Source organism: Emydura macquarii, unplaced genomic scaffold (genome assembly GCF_026122565.2).
Source record: "Emydura macquarii macquarii isolate MOO-44397 ecotype Brisbane River unplaced genomic scaffold, CSIRO-AGI_Emac_v2 contig_2680, whole genome shotgun sequence".
In the NCBI taxonomy this organism is placed as follows: Eukaryota; Metazoa; Chordata; order Testudines; family Chelidae; genus Emydura; species Emydura macquarii.
In genome coordinates, this window is record NW_027132817.1 from 726,169 (window position 1) to 745,312 (window position 19,144).

The 19,144-nt window shown below is 41.4% G+C and overlaps 1 protein-coding gene across 7 annotated transcripts in view; it reads left to right on the plus strand.

Moving 5' to 3' along the window:
• MLIP (muscular LMNA interacting protein) overlaps window positions 1-19,144 on the plus strand; it is a 141,523-nt gene that overhangs the window by 58,150 nt on the left and 64,229 nt on the right. For 5 of the 7 annotated variants that reach the window (XM_067565471.1, XM_067565473.1, XM_067565474.1 and 2 more), the window contains exon 5: window positions 5,210-6,847. The exons of the other annotated variants lie outside the window; for them this stretch is intronic. In XM_067565471.1, the coding sequence (XP_067421572.1) occupies window positions 5,210-6,847 (1,638 nt within the window). The remainder of the gene's footprint in view (window positions 1-5,209; window positions 6,848-19,144) is intronic. 7 annotated transcript variants of the gene reach the window in all.

Genomic DNA, 19,144 nt, shown 5'->3' on the forward strand with positions numbered 1-19,144 from the left:
TACAATACACACCTTGAGCCAGGTAGGTTGAGTTTAGACTACAGGTTATTTTGTGTGGATGGGAGACAAGTTACGGGTAACACTTGAGTTATAACTCAAGCTAACTGTGCTGTGAAGACACACCCTCTGTTTATCCTATACAAGGCACATGATTTTATATTAGGCAAAATTTAGGGCTCTAAAGAAAAAAAAATTAACAAATGTTGCTCAGAGTTGATTTTATTTGGAGATGTATGAACTTGAACTAGAGGGTAAATAAATTGCAATTATGTTCAGAAACTTGATCTCTGATATCTCTGGAAAGAGCGCTGATTGGCCAGATCCTCAGTGTAAGTGTAAACTGATGTAAATCCCTTCACTTCAATAGAGCTATGCTAATTTGCACCATCTGAAACTCCAGTCCTTCAATGTTTTTAAAGAGAAAATAAGACCAGTTGCTTTCTTGGCCTAACAAAATGGATAATTCTTGATGCCCCAGGCTCAAATCCTGATGATGTCCTTCTTCAGTTTTTAGTCAAATTCCCACTGATGTCAATGTTCTCATGTGACTTTGTGACTGAGTAAAATTTGAACAAGAAAGGACTTTAGGATTTATTCATTTGGACATACAAAGTCCAAGTGGGGTCAATGGAAGTGTGTTGGGGCATACAAACCGCACACTGAGCAACACAGGGTTAAGGAGCTAATGTGGGCTCAGGCCACTTTGCCCCATGGCACCTGTGAGAGATGTCAGTATTGGAGAGAGGACCTTAAAAGGAAGAAACCCAGCTCAGTTGGTGGCACATCAGTCCGGAATGCAGGTCTCCAGTCCTCAGGGCCTGGAGCAAGAACTGGCTAAAGGCAAGAAGTCCTTAGGTGAGCACTGCTTGGAGACCCTTCTCGGAAGGAAGGAAGGACAAATCTGTTGTGGATCCACCTGTGACGGGACTACTGTTTTTCAGTACTGGTGACCTAGTTGGGCCCACAGCTTTCCAGAAGCATTCTGAGGGAAGAGAGCTTTACCCCATTTGTGGGATGACTTGTTGGTGTGTGTTTGTTGGCAACCCCTAGAATGGTTGACTATCCGGGACTCAGCCAGAAGGCAGAGCCTCATGAGACTGGACTGGCAAGCAGAACCACCTGGACACTGCAGAGCAGAGGCTTGGGTGACTGCTGGGGCCGGGCCCAGGGCATACCAAGTGCCTACCAGGAACCCTGATAATAGGGAGTTTTGTCTGAGTAAGGAGCAAAAGATCTAGTCTTTGTAGAGGCAGCTTTCAATAAATGAAGGATCTAGAAAATAAAAATTTACTTGTGGTAGTTTGAGCCCACATAGATCATGGAAGGGTTAATTAGGAATGTTCTCCAATGGCTGCTATCAAATGTATGGCAAAGCTTTTATGAGGGAAGTAGAGAGTAATATATATGCTGCAGTTTCTTGCATTTTTGAAGGTCTGACAAGCAATAGGAGACTTGATTGGCAGAGTAAGAAAAAAAAATAGCCTTTGGCCTTCTGTGCAAAGTTTGGAAGAATTCAGATAAAGTCTGTTCAACTGTATTAATCATATCCCTGAGTTTATATAGAGCAAATGTGGATTATGCCTGATATGTACACCTTAAGCATATACCTTTTTAGGTCATTGTTCTAAAAACATACGGCTGACAGATCAACAACTTTACGTATTCTTCCCATCTTCTTTATTTTCTAAATAATATCTGTTGCCCTGTATGTGTTAAACAGAATACATTTTGACTAAGCTGTTGTTCTCTGATGTTCAAAGTCTATCTCTACTGAGCCCCTCTCAATATTTCTACGATAACTATTTACTCTCAGTGGTTTAGTATTTAGTGTAGTGATCCACCCTAAAATGAAAGGAAATTATGAAAATTTAAAATAGCTACCTTACTTATCTGCTAGTAAATTTACTGGTATTCTCTACAGAGGATTCTTTTACATAGGGGTCTACGTGGTCAAATGATCTTGGTTATAAAATCGATATCATGATCAATTTAGGTGATTGTACATATAATAAAACATTTGTTTAAAAGACTCAATAACATATTAATTTCCTGTTGGTGGGGAAAGGAGAACAATGACTGACAATGAAGTAAATAGATATTCCAACCACCCTCAATTTGCTTGACCTCTGCTGCTAGAAAATTAATGCCATATTCAAAGTATGAAAAGTAATTCAGTATTTAAAATGTAATGATCTATTAGTTATCACTTCTTCTGCTCCTATCACTTCTTGTGAGGCAGCAGTGATTGCTGAAGTAGCTGGGAATTGTATAGCAGGCAGTGATCCTAAACCAACCAGTCCTCTCTTTTTTCTCTTCAGTAAGGCTCATGCTCCACCCACAAGGCATAATGCAGCACCAGCTTCCCCAGAAGCGAGAGCCACTAGATCAGCTCATGTGTTAATAAATTACTAACAGATCAAGAAGTCAATAGGGAGGAATAAACAAATAATGTTCCATGTTAAAATATGGCTTATGTAATAGATTCAGCTGATGAACGATGGCAGTTGCACATAAGGCCACAGGGTGGCTCATCCTTTGTAGCTGTGTAGGAGGGCATGGAGAGAACATTCCCTCATTTCCCCTTTGTGCCCCTACGTAAACCCCATCACTTTGTAGCTGGGGGTATTGGTTCTTTCTCCAATCCCTTCCGCATCTGCCAAGGAAGCTGGTGATGCATAGATGAGAGTGAATGGTGCACCAGCTCTGGGTACAGGTTCTCGCTTCAGGCCACAATCTAGCCCTTATTAGAGAAAATAAACTAGAATAATTTGTAGTTTATCAGCATTCTGGATTCTGTTCCAATGGTATCTTTGAGAGTCTGCTTTTCAGATTGGCTCCCACTCCACAGACTCAGTGAAATTTACAGGAAATGTGTAAGCGTTTCAGTATCAGATCTTTGTGTTTGTCTTTGGCTGACCTATGTGCAAATCCCAGTTTATCAGGCGGGATGTCCCAGATGGTTTTTTTCTGACCCTATTACGACCTAAGATTCCATGAAATAGCTAACAGGAAAGATAATCATTAAAACTTAAAAAACTCATTAACCTTTTCATGAATCCAGCCCAATGTTTTATGTCCTTACTGATCATAAACAGAAATAGAAAAAAATGCAGTCTGTTTATCTACCTCTAACATGTTCCACATGGTACAGGCACCTCACATCAACAAACACCTTTCATTCTTATTATGACATTGGATTTCAGTATTTCACCAATACTTTTGCAAGATCATCGTTTGTCTAGTGAAATTTTTCTTTAAAGTTGTGTTTGTGTGTATACATATATATATATAAAAATATATGTACATGTATATCCCATATATATGTGAAGGTGGGTATATTTAAAACCCAGTTATGAACATAATTATGAGAAACCTAAAAAACAACGTGCCCATCAAAGAGTTCATTGTAGCTTCAACTAGACTGTAGGATCCTTGAAGTAGGGGACATACTGTCTTTTGTTTGTAAACGGCCAAAGCCATTGCTCAATAGATGATAAGAATAGTCAGAAGAAAACAGACTGCCAGATGGCGTTCTTTCCTCTAAACTGCTACTGCACTAATCCCTTACATGGTGATAGCACAGTGCTGTAGGAGGTGCTGCTTTTTAGCATGAGACATTAAAAATTAGGACCTAAGCACTTCTAGGACCTGATTCTCATTTGCACAAAAGCCCGCTTTCTACTGCTCTGGCACTGTACAGAGGCATTAACATGGGAGCAAGTTACATCTACACCCACTTTAAGGCCTGATTACACAATCAGAGTGATGTAAAGCAGCTGTAAAGCAAATGAGAATCAGGCTCCTAATCTTTAAAGATCCAAATGTACTGTAATGTAAGAAATGGGGTGTTAGCCCTGGCGTCCTGTGCATATTCCATTTCTCCTGCATGTACTTATATTCTCTATTTCTACGTTTCCTCAATAAACTCTGCTCTTCTTCCTTGCCACCCTTATGTGTTGGTAGGCGGTAGCTGCAGTCAACCTGAGAGGAAGCTGCATTTCAGCAGTGTGACTTGATCTATATACACATTCAATGGTTGCCTTTTAAAATGTAAACAACAGTTACCACGAAGGGTCAGTTTCTTCCTGTACTTAAATTAGGAAAGACCATAACTGTTAGAAATTGCTGACTTTGTTTGAACCATGATGCTTTTGTTTAATTCTTTTTAGCAATAGAAAATAGAAATGGTGCTCGCTGTAGATAAAGGGCCTAGTCTTACTCTGATGAAAGCTAGTAGCAGTTTTTCCATTGACTTCAGTGGGGGCAAGATCATGCCTGAAGTTTTTAAATGGTTTGGGACCATCTGGAATGAAAGATGCTCTCTCAGTCTCAGATAATATTAGTAGTTAGAAGTATTTGTTAAAATGTGAAAGTCAATGGGTAATGTGTAGAAATTATTTGTTAAAAGAACTTAACAACAACCCGCAAACATTTTCCTCCTTATTTGTCTGACACAGATGTAACAGAGTCGTGGTAATTCAAGTATGGTATGATGCAAAGCAAACCCAGCAACATAGCTAATTATCTGAAAAATTCTAAACCATATGGACGAAAGCTTGAAGTACTTACTTAGGAAAATCATTGCCTGACTAAGGATATCCATACCTAGTCCTATATGAATTGTAGGGGGTTTCTATTGTATTTTAAATGGCGGGAGATATCTTTCACATGTGATTATGACGTTACAAGGGATAATCCTCTTGATAACAGATGGTCCAAATTCTGTCACCTTTATATTTAGTAGGACCTTATTTCATAAGGGACAGAATTGGGCACTAAATATATTATACATATTTTGGACCACATTCTGCTCTCACACCAATGTAACTGTTATTGTGATCACTGATATTGACATATATGCTGTTGGGCTACCATAACTTTGAGTTGCATCATATATTTATTGACGCTTCAGATTTTGCTTAAATGGAAAATACAATAGCCTTGAGCCCAGTGAAATGGTAACTTATTTATACGCACAAAATCTTCATCAAAGTAACTTATGTGCACAAGTTGTTTGTTCTAAGTCATGTCTCATTAGAAAGCAGCCCATCAGGCTGTATCACTGACCATTAAGATATCCCTGTGCCTTTAGCTTATAATATAGTACTAATATAAACACTTCATGCATGATCATGCAACTGATGTATAGGATTTCAACAGTTTCCCTGCTCTCACCCTATTTTAACACTTCTCTTTCTTTTTTCCCCAGTTAACTTCTCCTTCTACCTCTGATCATCTTTCTCATAAACCACCTGCTGTCTGCTTAATTTCTCCAACTAAACTGAAAGTAGAATGTGACATGGTTAATCCAAATCAAGCCTCTTCTCTGGAAGGATCCCATAACAAGTGGCAGTCTGCAACTAGGTCTTCTAAATATGATTCATCTACCTGTTTTCAGGCTACTGATCACAGTTCACCTCTTCACATGTCCCAGAGATCTCCCTCTGTATTAAACAGCCCTTCTTCCAGTGCTCAGTTCTCCAGTAACCTTCAAATGCCTAAAATCTCTATGCCTAACTATGTTTACAAAACATCTGAATTCACAACATCATCTGTTCCAATCAAGAGTCCAGCTCCAGTTTCATATTTTCCCAATTCTGCAGGAATGCCAGGTTCACCAGATCAGCCTGTATCTCCCTGTTCTTTTAAGAGATTTAACACATTTTTTGACACCCCTGTCCATATCACAACACATTCATTATCTCCTAGTCCTAAACCACTGCTCTCCCCATTTTATGGTTCCTCATCAACCATATGTAGTATAAATGAGCCTGGTAGCAGAATGTCATCTAGTGGAAACCTGGTAAAGTCAGGAATTAGGACCCATCTGCCAACCAGACTCTCTTTTTTAACTGCTATTCTGAAATCAGGCCCATCTCAGCAAAGATCACTCTCACCTGCATCCTGTCCCCCTACCTTTTCTCCTAACTCCCTTCGCTCCTCAACACTCACAATAGATCAAAAGTTTAAAACAAGTCCCCCTACTCCTAAGAAATCTGCCTCAAGCTTTTCTATTAGGTCAAATTCTCCAAGCCAAGAGGAACATTGGCCTTCAGTATTTTCTCACTCGCCCATTCATGTGCCTTTATCTTCAAAGCCCATCTCTGCCCCTTGGGCTAGGTCCTTTTCCCCTAAAAAGCACCCTCATACCAGAATGCTTTCTCCTGACTCATTGTGTCCTCTGTCATCCACCATTTCTTCCTATAGGAAAACTATTTTGTCTCCACTGTCACCATCCAAATCCTCTTCAATACCTTCCCCTGCCCCAAGACACTCCTCTTCCCTAAACCCTGTACTTTCACCTACAAAACGTCTGCCTTACTCTGTCCACAAACCCCACGGGCCTGAAAAGTCTAGGAGAGTCCATACCTATTCACCCACTTTCACTTGTAAATCATATCCTTTGTCTTCTCCTTCCAACCAAAGAGGCACATTCTCCCCTACCCTAGAAAAATGTTCCTCTTCTTCTCCAAATATTTTGTATTCAGCCTATAAATCAAAAACAGGTTTATCCCAGCCGTCTGCTCAGGAACTGAATCGTGTTTCCCCTACCCCTTCAAATGTCTCAACCCTTTGGTCTTCCTCACCTGCTAATTCTCCATTGCCTCTTCCCCCACTTTATAATATTCATTCCCACTCACCACAACTTAATTCTTCCTCAGTGCACCCAAAATATAGAGTTTATTCCTCAGATGCAAGACCTAAGCAGTTGCCCACTATATCAGTAACACCATGTAGATCTCCTGTCCCAGGGCAGTCACCTTGTACACTGTTGTCAAGATCCAGGGAGCTGAGTTCACCAAAGTCTTTTTCCCTGCCTCCTGCTCAAGAAAACCTGAAACCCAAGGTACTTGTCTTGCATGCTTATTTTCTAATAGACCTTTGGCTTTCATTCAAAATGTACACCCATTTTGCATGGTGATGGTAAAATTAAGCAACTGGGTAATTTTTTAAAAGAGCAAAACTTATTGTATTAATGGTGTACATTCAAAATCACAGCATCAAACGTTGCTAACAGCTTGTTTTATATTATGGATGCAGCCATTTTGAGAGTTTTGAGTGTAAAAAGGTATTGTCAACAGGTGGGAGGAGGAGCTGATGGAGATTGACTTGTTGGCCGTTGCTTGGCAATTGATTTGATTATTTTTTATAAAACTCAGATAAAACATTGCTGGATATAATATTAATCATTAAACTTGTTTTGTGCAAGTTAAGAGAGCAGATCCTCAACAGCTGTAAGTCAGCATAGTTCCCCACTGAAAACAATGGAAGTATACCAATTTATATAAGCTGTGGAGAGGCAGAGAAAGAATCCGTCTGTTCTCTCTGTTTTTACTGTTGATCTCTGCTGCTCTCATGCCCAGTCCTGGCAGCTTATTACATTTTGGCTAACGTCCCAGCTCTTCTGCAGCTCTGTCCTAACCCTTTTGCCTCATTCTGCTGTGTCCACATGCTGAAGAGGAGCTCTGTGTAGCTGAAAGCGTGTCTCTCTCACCAAGAGAAGTTGGGCCAATAAAAGACATTACCTCACCCCCACTTGTCTCTGTACTACACTGTAGATATGTCATCTCCATTAACTTGGTTGGTAAAGTGCTGACTTGATTCCTGTACTTCTGTGTCCTTGTTGTAAATTTTGTGTTTCGAAAAAAGAAACCTCTCAACTAGATTTGCTGCTGCAAATATGTCTGCCCGGCCCTCTGCTGAATCATCTGTGCCTCCGCTTGTTTGTCACTCACAAGAAGAGGGGGGGGAAAGTCCCAGCAGAGGGAGGACAAATAGCAAAGGCAATTGCTGTCAGAGGATTTGGACATCAGTGACACCTTTTTAAAATGCTTGATGTGGAAGGCGAAGTAAGAAAGAAGGAAGGGGGGGCAGAGAAAGGAAAAGATGGGTGGGCCATAAAGAATGCAACAGAAGTGTACATGTGAGAACAAAGGAAGCTAGAAAACACAAAAAGGAGATGATGACAGAAGAAAACAGAACTCATGATTTCTTTCCCCCTTAGCCATTATTTTGCATTCCGCATTTTCCTTTATTCCTCTTCTTTCTTAGCCCTGGTCTACACTTACCAGGCGGCAGTCAACAGGAATTACCCAAGCTACGCAGAGTAGCTTGCGTAACTCCCATCGACTGCGGTGCTTCCCTTCTGCGCGCCATCTTCACTGCACTGCGCCACTTGAGGGGATGGATTAACAGTGTTGATTACTGGATTGATTGAGCGGGTCTTCACTGACCGCTCAATCGATCCAGAGAGGTCGATCTGACAGCGGTGACTTTGCCGCCCTCAGTCTAAATGTACCCTTACCTCTCAGCTCTCCTGTTACAGTTGAAGCACAGTTACTATCTTAGAATAGTATATTTTAGTATACAGTTACTATCTTAGAATATTATACTTCATTTAATCATTCACAATCCAGTACAATATGGTTTCCTAGATCAAGGTATGTTAGATAGAAACTCCTAACATCCAAGCTGTTATGATAATTATAACTAGCTCAAGCTAGTCAAATTCAAACTAGAAATACGGCACAATTTTTATCAGTAATATTTACCAATAATTAACCACTGAAAAAACTTACCCAGGGATATGGCAGGTTCTCCATCACTTGAACTCTTCTAAATCAAGACTGGATGTTTTTCCAAAAGAAATGCTCTAGTGCAACCAAAAGTAACAGACTGGATTCAGGAATCCATGAGTGAAATTTTATGGCCTGTGTTATACAGCAGGTCATCCTATATGATCACAGGGCTCCTTTCTGGCTTCAACATCTATGAATTTATTAATGGTTGATAACAGTATCCATTAAATGCCTCCCTCCCCTGTCTGCACTGAGTTGGACCAAGAGCTCCACAAACTCACTGGTTTGGTAGGCTGTTGCTCATTTGTCGATTCTGGTTACCATCCCGTCTCAAATATTCCCTTTTTTTTAATTTTTAGAAGGTTGGAGGTGAGACAGCTCTAGCAATACACAGAGTTCACAGGTCTCGTTAGCCTCAATCAGCTTGATTTTTGCACTAAGTACTGCACAGAGACTGTAGTGACTGATATTAATTACTGCATAGCATAACATAAACTGTATATCTGAGTTTCTACAATGTGATTAAGCTGACACTGAGGGAAATAACAACTTTTGAATTTGTTGACTTATGAGTGCTTGATTTTGCATTCTTATTGCTGTATTAACACTAGTTTTTTGCATTTTAAAAAATTAATCTTATCTATCTGATGTGCTTTCAGCAACCCCATCATTAACACAAAATCAAAGTGATAATGCTTTCTCATCAACAGAGCGTAGTTTACAGAAAAAGTGTCTTAATGGAACATGACATGTTTGGGTGCTGAACCATTTGTGCTGTCATTTTTTCAACACAGATTTGCTAAAAAAAGGACAAGAATTATACAGAACATATTGACCTGATTTAATTTTTACTGAGGGGACGTGTCAACTCTAATGCGAAATATTGATTAAACCATTCAGCTGCCAACTCTGTTTTTCTTTGGTTTTGTTAGGAATGTACCATGCTAGTTTTATATATATACACATTTTAAAATGCTTATGTAACTGTACAAATGATTACATATATAGGTATAGAAATAGCATACAAATTTTAGTATTCTCAGAAGCTATATTTTTTTAAACTGAGTCTTTATTTTGCAATTTGCACAGTATAGATAAAATAGAAATGAGAATGTACAGAAAACATATTTTTAGCTACCATGCAACTACAAATTTCAATACAAATGCTGTCTTTATTTTGAGTAATTTTGAGAACAATCAGTAGTGATTTCATGGACTCTCACTCCTATTGATTGACAAAAACTAGGTCAGAGCCAGCTTTGCACTGGGTCTAACATTCTCTGTCTTAACTCTCTCCTTGCTTAGAAAACACTTGTTTACCAAGAGCTGTAAAGCCTGGAAAAACCACAGAACAGCAGCTTTCTAAAATGTAGGGATGGCTGAGCTTCTTTAGTCAAATGTCAATCACACTCAAAAATCCTGAGTTTGAAAGTCTGACTTGAACATGAAGGAGATCATATTCTGCTTACAAGAGACTGAGACCTGAAGAGGAGCTCTGTGTAGGCACAAAAGCTTGTCCCTTTCACCAACAGAAGTTGGTCCAGTAAAAGATATTACCTCACCCACCTCATCTCTGTGAGAAAACGGGGAGAGAACATTTGATGGACATATTAAAAGAATTTCTAAACATCATCTTAGTGAAGTGTGTAGCTCATTTTGGGGCACTGTATAATAATACATATAATGAATAAGTGCTTGATTCAAAAGAAAGATGGAGAAAAATCATTCCCTCTAGAGAAGGTCATCTCTAGCAGGCTCGCTGCCTCTGGGTCCTCAACGAGTCCCCATGTGTAATGGGTTCGCACAGGGCCCCCCTGCTGCTCAGGTCCTCTGCTCCCAAAAACCACTCGCAAGTTTCAGCTTTGTGCTTCCACCAGTGATCTTTATTTACAGGTTGTTACCCATCACCATCTGTCCATGCACACTATGGCATAACAGCCCCAGGAGCCTCACTGTTCCAGCCACTGTTCAAGGGAAGCACGCCCTCCTTCTGTAGCTTCTCCCTATGCTGGCTGTTTGCCCCAAACATCCCCCCTGGCATCCTTCCTGTGAGCCTTTACAGGGGCTTGCTAACTCCTTTATAACTAACTTTATAGTGGCAGCTGCTCCTCATCGGCCCACTTTGTGCAGGTTTACTCAGCTAGTTCCAATTCCCCTCAATCAGGGCTCCAGTGGCAGGGGGCTGATTCAGCCTGCTTTCTCCCAGCACACTGTCACAGCATCCCTTCTCTGGATATCTCTCAATCCTCCCTGCCAATGACACTTCTGTACTTGTCTCCTAAAGGACATGATTCAGCAACACACACACACACATGGCTTAGGCATGTGAATGGTCCCATAGACTTGCTGGTCTTGCATCCTCCACCTGAATGCTTGACTTTAGTAGAACCGCTCATGGGCTTAAAATTATATATGTGCTTAAGTGTGTTGCTGGCTCTGGACACAGATTCTCCTGAAGACCATAACTCTTTATCCATGGAATACTCCATTCTGCATGTATTTTTCCACAAAATTTCTTGGGGGAGAATAACCCCAATCCTCTTTATCCCCATTCGGGAAATAATGTATTTCAAATGCTAAAACTAGCCTTTCACAGCTAGAGACCTAGGGTAAAGCACTAGACCCACTGAAGTGAATGGGAGTTTTGCCATTGAATCCAACTGAGCTATGCCTTCACTCCTGAATTCAAATCTTTCCATAGGTCGCAGATGAACAAGTAGGCTCCAGTGCTGCAGGCCTCACTCATGTGAGTAGTCCCATTGAAGTCAGTAGAGCTATTCATGGAAAAGCTGCAGAATCCTACCCTCAGTGTGGTGGGCTCAGATGAATTGCTAGTTGTCCATATTACAAAGAACACTACGTAGTTAGTAACTGGCTGGCTCTGCTTAGGACTGGGACTGAGAGTGATGTAAGACAGGATGTACTGCAAGTGCATTGACACAGCAATGAAGGGCTGCATACAGTGCACCTGTCTGCACTGTGGGCCAGATCCAAAGTTAATTGACATCCGTGAAAAGATTCCAGTTGACACCAGAGGGCTTTGGATCACGCCCTGCTTGAGGTCAATCCTCTTAGTTTAATGGATACCGTATTAATCCATTAAAAGAAAAGCATATATTTTAAATTTCACAAGCACCGGCTACTTGTAAAAAAACCATCACTATCTATTGTCTGCTCTTTTCATAGTGGCCCTCTCTGTATAAACACTTTTGATCGGATTTTAATAACTGGAATGGCAAGTCATAATTGGAGTACCTGCAACTTGCAGGCACAAACTGGATTGTTTTCTTTCAATCATTTAATACCTATCTGACTGAGTTTAACTACTTGCAGATTCATGTATTTTTTCTCATTATGTGCAAATTAAATATTTTCTCATATTTGTATCTTGGGAGTACCTGTTCTTGGACTATGCTTTCTCGTGTGTATGAGAAATTTATTTCAGAAGCAGGTCTCAATAGCAGTGTTTGCACCTTGCCCTCTTCTTGTTTTGTGTATCCCAATCTATGAGAATAAGAGCTTGCAAAAACGTGTCCCCATCGTGAGGGCTGCTGAGCCCTTGCAGCTCCCACTGAAGTCACAGGTGGCCAGCTCCTCTCAGGATCAGCCCTGCAGAAAAAAAAAAAGTCCAATGCAACTATCTGTGCCTAAATTTTAATACATATATAAGTACTTTCCTGGATGGGGGCTTCATTGAATAAGTAAAAGAATGCATTATTGGAAATTATTAATTATCATCTGGGCTGGTGCAAATACTTGCATCAATTTTTTTTATTGAAAATTGGGTTTTTAATTAACTAATTTTTTGGTGTGGAAATTGTCTGCTTTCTTCTAAGTTTGGATTTTTCATTTGAAAAACGAAAACAAACAAATAACCCAATTAGCATTTTTGGCCAAAAAATTCAAGTTTGACAAAAAGAGACAAAATATCCCATAGGAAAAAAAAATCCATTTTCCATTGAGCTCTAGTTATCACCTTTACCAGTGAAAAATTCTTACATAGCCAGCAAGTAAGAAAAATACTGTTAACACAATACTTCTTAAAATTTAGCATTAGGAGATTAGTAGACATTACATCTGGTGTAACATATTTGCGTTTAGAAACAGTTGAGCTTTTTGTCTCCTTTTTTATCTCTCGCCTTTCCTTCCTCTTTCTTATTTTGCTGTAGTGTTGAAAATACTGTACTGATTGCCCCAATTATGTAGGGTAAGAGGATCATTCAGTACCAGTACATTGTCTTAAACATGCCTTTTTTTCTATGCTTCCTACATGTTTGGCTCTCAGTGTAATGTCCCCAGCATGTGTTCTGCTGAGGATATCACTCAACCATTGAAAGGCATTCAGGCATGTAGGCTTGTAAAGAATGGCATCCATTTTTCAGTGCTTCATAATGTTTCCAATGTTTCTGTCTAATAACCTTGATGTTGGTTCCTGGTTTCCCAAATCAACTAAGTAGATAAAACCCCTCCCATATTTTCCTTTTCTCCATTTTCCATGTTGTTCCCTATCACTCTTTTTGTTCCCACATACCTTGGCCTCCTCCTTTGTCTTAATCTTCTCCTTATTATGGTGGAGAACTTGTCTTCTGTCTGTGTAATATCTTTCCACAGGTTATGTTCCTGGGAATGTGGTCCCAGACAACAGCCACTTCTTTCAGCCTTTCTAAGGATGGACTTCAGTGGGGCCAGAATTTCACCTTGGAGTGTTGAATTTTCTGAGTTGGACAACTTGTTCCTTCATTGAAAATTCTCCAAGACATTGTGTCTTCCCAGAAGTATGGGTGGGGACTGCCTCCCTATGCATATTTGCTTAAGACTTGCAAATTTTTGTTTTACATAGAACAACTCAAAGATTGCATGGGCTTTGAAGAAGTCATTATGATCTCAGGGGAATATCCATAAGAATATTAATGAAAGAGCAGTTGGTCAAAAAGGATTGATGCAGTTTCAGTAACAGTGTCTGACCAATTTTTACCAGAGCTTTTAAGATTTGGTCATTTTGTGTGGGTCTATGTAGATTATATATATAAAATATTAAATACAACCAATATACTGTGCTTTATAGTAACACTGAAGGCCAAAGTTTCAAGGAATGAAACTAGTTTGCCCACAAAATCCACATATGTTCACACACAACCTGTGCTTCTGTTAGAAATCAAATAATTGAACATTCAGATAGGTATGCAATTACTACATTTGCTTCCGGATTTTTACAATTCTAATGAGCATGCCCACTCTTGAAAATTTCCCCCTAATGTTATATGATCTAAACCCAGAAATGTTTCATTTACTTTATTGTGCCCAAGTATTGCAGAAAGCTGAGCACAATGTGTGAGTGTCAGGAATAAAGATGAATGAAGGATATTTAACTCTGAGTTTCTTCTCTTTGGAGGTTTATCATGGTACATTGCATGACTGGACTTTACTTAATTGTAGTTTCATTGGTTATTTTCCCTTTATGGATCTATTTTCCTTTTTTATGTATTTTTTTAACCTGAATCTAGTGCCATTGAAGTGAACAGCAAAATGCTACTCACTTTGGTAGGAGGAGGACTGCGGCCCTTTTTTTCTGCGTTGTGCTTCTTTGTATATAATGACACTGACTCTAGCCTGGCCTCATATCAGCTTTCAGTATTGTGCATACAATTTTGCACATGGCAATTAAATGTGAGCATAAGTAGACCCTCAGATGCACCTATTTAGACATCCCATCTGACTTGCAAGTGCATTCAGATCATTAGGCACCAAAACATGCAATTGCTGGTGCAAAAAGGCATGCCCGTAATACTGAAGGGTTTTATTTGTTTTGAATATTTAGCTCTTTATGTATTTATATACCATAGATGTATATATATATATAAGCTTGTTCCATCTTCTGCCCTGGAAACTCTGGCTGGTAAGCCCTCATGGTGATTCAACAGCACGCACACATTCCACCACGGTACCTTCATCAACCGTCTTTATTATTTCTTGCCTGATGCTTCAGATACAGCACTATGTGGCAGCACATAGAAAGGGCCTCCCTCCTGCTCCCTGGATGAGCCTTTTATATTGCTTGCTTTCTTTTCTGAGCTATCCAATTCATGAGCTAATTACTTCACTAGCTCATCTGACGCCTTACAAGTGCAAATGATCTCCATTAACCTTCCAAACTCAAACTATGTAACTCCTTCCTACTCTAACTTCCAAAGTCAGCTTTTGTTGACAAAACAGTGGTGGTGTATGTAGTAAGAAGTGAGAGCTTAAGGCCTGTAAAACAGGCTAAGGCCTAAATGGAAAAAGCCAAGTGAACAGAAGTATAAGGGGTTACTTAAGTTAACTGAAACTGGTACAGGAAAGTGCTGATACTGCAAGATTGTAAGACTGCCAAAATATTACTAAAATATGTAGCAGGTATAGGAGGTACCAAGATACTAACTCTCTGAAATGACACTTTTATGGATAGAAATGATACATGGAGTGGCGGTGCCCAAATTAGCCAATTAACAGAAAAAGGTGGTATTAGACTACGTTAGGAGAGTGGCAACTACCTACGTTAAAGGGGACAGAACGAAAGTGTATGTAACAGTGTATAAAAGAGGGTGTCAGAGGGAATACCAGTGTCCGGTCTAGGGGATAACGGAAAGTCCCGTCGTTGGGCCGAGACCATTGTAACGCCGCCAATATGAAAATGACCCAGAGATACTCTGTAAGTTATTTCTCATTGTGCCGCACGCAATAAATCTGGCCTGGGTGCCTTCGTTGCTCAGCTAATCTGTGGTCGTGTCGACTCATTCGATCGTAAGAGCCGTCTCAGTTTCCTGATTAGAGCTGGGACAGCATCTACACAGGGACCCATGCACTCAGCCTACACTGATAAACATCGGTGACCAACACACCAATTACAACAGTGTACACACAGCAACCCCCCACCTGCACTGACGCAACTGCCCTGATTTTTCAACAAAACCAAACCACCTTGATGAGAGGCGTAGAGATTTTTTTAACCCAATTTGTGTCAACAAAACATCAGTATAGATATCACATTTGGTTATGTCGCGGTAAATGGCCTCCAGGAAGTGTCCCACAATGCCCTTCCAGACTGCTCTGGCCATCAATTTGAACTCTGCTGCCCTGCAGACATCCGCCTCACCCCCTTTAATGTCCCAGGAATTTTTGAAATTCCACTTCCTGCTTGGTTGGCATGGAGAGCCCACATCTCCTCTTCCCAGCTGACCATGGTTGCTCCACACATCAACCGTTCTCCCCTTGGAGATCTCATCAGAATTTGGGGAGAGGAGGCCATGCAGTCCCAGCTCTGCTCCAGTTGAAGGAACTACAATATCTATGGCCAGATTTGTCATGCCATGGAGAAGAAGGGCTATGAATGGGGGACACTGCAGTGCCGAGCAAAAATCAAGAAGCTGTGGCAGGACTATCAGAAGACTAAGGAGGCAAATCGTTGCTCTGGTGCAAGAGCCAAAGACCTGCCACTTTTATAAGGACCTGGAAGCCATCATCAGTGTTGACCCCACATCCACCCTTGGATACCTCCGCGGGCCTGGAGTCAGTGGACATTGGACTCAACCCCAATGAAGAAGTTTTGGATGATGGGGTAAAGTTGGATGATGCGGAGCTGGGGAATGGGTCATTTAGTGATGTGGGGAGTCAGCCTCTCTTCCTGACCCCAGAAGGTCACAGCCCTACAGCTCTGGCATACAGGATGCAGGAGAGAGGAGCTCTGGTAAGTGTTTTTTTGGAGCTGATGCTGCTTGTTTATAGGTGGTATGTCTGTCTTTTGCTTTGATAAATGATAGAGGTGATTAAAGGGATAGAGATGCACACAACTAGCTGTGTTTGCATGTGCTTCCCATTCCACTGTTCAGCTACCCAGTGCATTGGAGAAGTGTGTTAATATATGCTAAGATTTTACAGGAGTCCTCCAAAGAGATCTCTAGGAAACTTTCCTGTAGCTACTCGGCAATGCTCTGCCTGAGATTCCTTTGGAAAGCGGCTTTGTTTCTTCCCCCATTGTAGGACACTTTCCAACACCAAATGGCAATAACTTGTGCAGCTTGCACGGAGGAGATGAACTCCAGCATCCCTGCTTATTCTCAGGAGTGAGATATCAGCTTCTATAGCCCCCACCTATTGAGAATGTTGGCACAATTTGAAAATTTGTCCCTGTCCACTTGCATTAATACCTGAAACAGGCTTCCACCTTTTTCCCAGCTTCAGGACCCCACACCCCACCTCCCCGGACACAGCTCACTGTGTCCTGGTTGATTGTCGAGCTCTGAGTTTGCTAGGGGCCAGTGCGAAAGAGGTGTATTGTAACATAATGCATCAATGCTGTTATTTCAGTCAAAATAATGCATCTGTTCATTGTTTATTGTGCTTCTACAGGTGTGCCCTTGACACCAAAACATCCCACACCTGTGGAATGCCTGCGGTTGATAAGAAAATGACTTTGGAGAAGCAAAGAGAAGATGTTCCAAGAACTCCTCCAGGCCTCTGAGGCTGGAAAAAGAGAAAAAAAGGGCATAGAGGCACGCTGTGTCCGAAAGTCAGAAAATTGATAGACAGAAGAGAAAGGAAAAACATGATCGAGTACTAGCAGGTCACGAGCACATGATCAAAGCCATAGAGGAGCAAACAAAGCTGCTAAAGACAATCATTACAGTGCAGATAGGGTCCGTACTTGCTCGTCCCTCCTTGCAGCCAATACAGAACTGCTTTCCATACCCTCCCCAAACTCACTCCCCACACATTCCTATGAAACTTCTGGACTGTCTTGGTACCCCCTTCAGTCCACCCCTTCAGACAGCTACGAGAGCGATAGTTGGACATACAACCAGCTATCTCACTGACCCTCACTGCTTTCTCCCCTCCAGCATCGTGTTTTGTGTGTGTAATGAATTGCTTTTATTTAATAAAGACATGCTGAGTGAAAAGAACTCTTTATTTGTGTGTTGCAAATGGTGGTTGCACCTGTCATTGATGCACAGCTCAAGCTGTATAGTCATAGCAGTCATAGTGTGGCACAGTGCTGTTTACACAGACACCTTACTGGTGCTCATTGTCAAAAACAGTCCCTCAAGGCCTTCCTGATTTGAATGGCCCCCCGCTTTCCCTCCCCACCCCTCCATTGTTCCCCTCTTATAGCCCTGACGTCTGGTTGCTCATATTCAGATGCAAGGTGATCCACCTCTGTGTTCCACTCTGTGGGAAGCTTTTCACTCTTACATTCACATATATTATGGAGTACATAGCAGGCGGCTATACCCATTGAAATATTTGTCTTCATTTAGATCTAACCTGCCGTAAAGGCATCGCCAACAAGCCTTTAATCTGCCAAATGCACATTCAACTGTCATTTGGCTCCTGCTCAGCCTGATACTGAAGCACTCCTTGTTGCTGTCCGGGTTGCCTGTATAAGGCTTCATGAGCCATGGCATTAAGGGGTAGGTTGGGTCTCCCAGGATCACAATGGGCATTTCAACATCCCCCATAGAAATCTTTTGGTCTGGAAAGAAAGTGCCTGCTTCCAGCTTTCTGTACAGACCAGTGCTCCTGAAGATGCATGTGTCATGTACCTTCTCTGACCACCCTGCATTGATGTCAGTGATACGCCCGTGGTGATCCACAAACTCCTGCAGTACCACAGAGAAGTACCCTTTTCTCTTGATGTACTCCATTGCAAGATGGGCCAATTGGATATGCGTGCCATTTATTGCCCCGCCACAGTTAGGGAATCCCATTGCTGTGAAGCCATCCACTATTCCCTAGACTCACAGTCCTTCACAGCAGAATGCGATTAATGGCCCTGCACATTTGTGATAACACAGCGCCAACGGTGGACTTCACGACTCCAAACCAATTAGTGACAGATCGGTAGCAGTCTGGTGTTGCCAGCTTCCACACAGCAGTCGCCACGCAATTTGTCACCGAGAGGGCAGCGCTCATTGTGGTGTCCTTGCATCATAGGGCAGGGGCGAGTTTCACACAGAGTTCCATGAAGGTGGTTTTGCGCATTCAAAAGTTCTGCAGCCACAGCTTGTCATCCCAGACCTGAATAATGATGAGATCCCACCAATCAGTGCTTATTTTGCGTGCCCAAAAGAGATGGTGCACCGTGTGCAAATGCTCCGTGAATGCAAACAGTAATCGGGTGGTGTGTGTTTGCAAGGAACACACAGATCAGATTCTTGTTCTGATTGGGAGCTCATGATATACTGCATAACCATCTGTGATGTTTTCAGAACATGACAGCAACTGTGGAGAGCTGTGCAGAATCCAGCCTTTCAGCCAAAGATGGCCAATGCTCAAGAAACTCTGTTGGAGCCATTGAAAAATGCCATGAAATGCAGTTGGAAACCCACGGAATGACAAGACAGAAATCAATGCAGCATGGGATGTTAAGCCTGCACCCATGATGCACTGTGATCCTCTCTGCCTTTCCACAACTCTAGAAATACAAGGTGGCCAGTTGCACAGTGGGATAGCTTCCCACAGTACACTGCTCTCAATGTCGATGCTAGAGCACCAAGTGTGGACACTTTTGATCATCGCTGTATCTTGCGTTG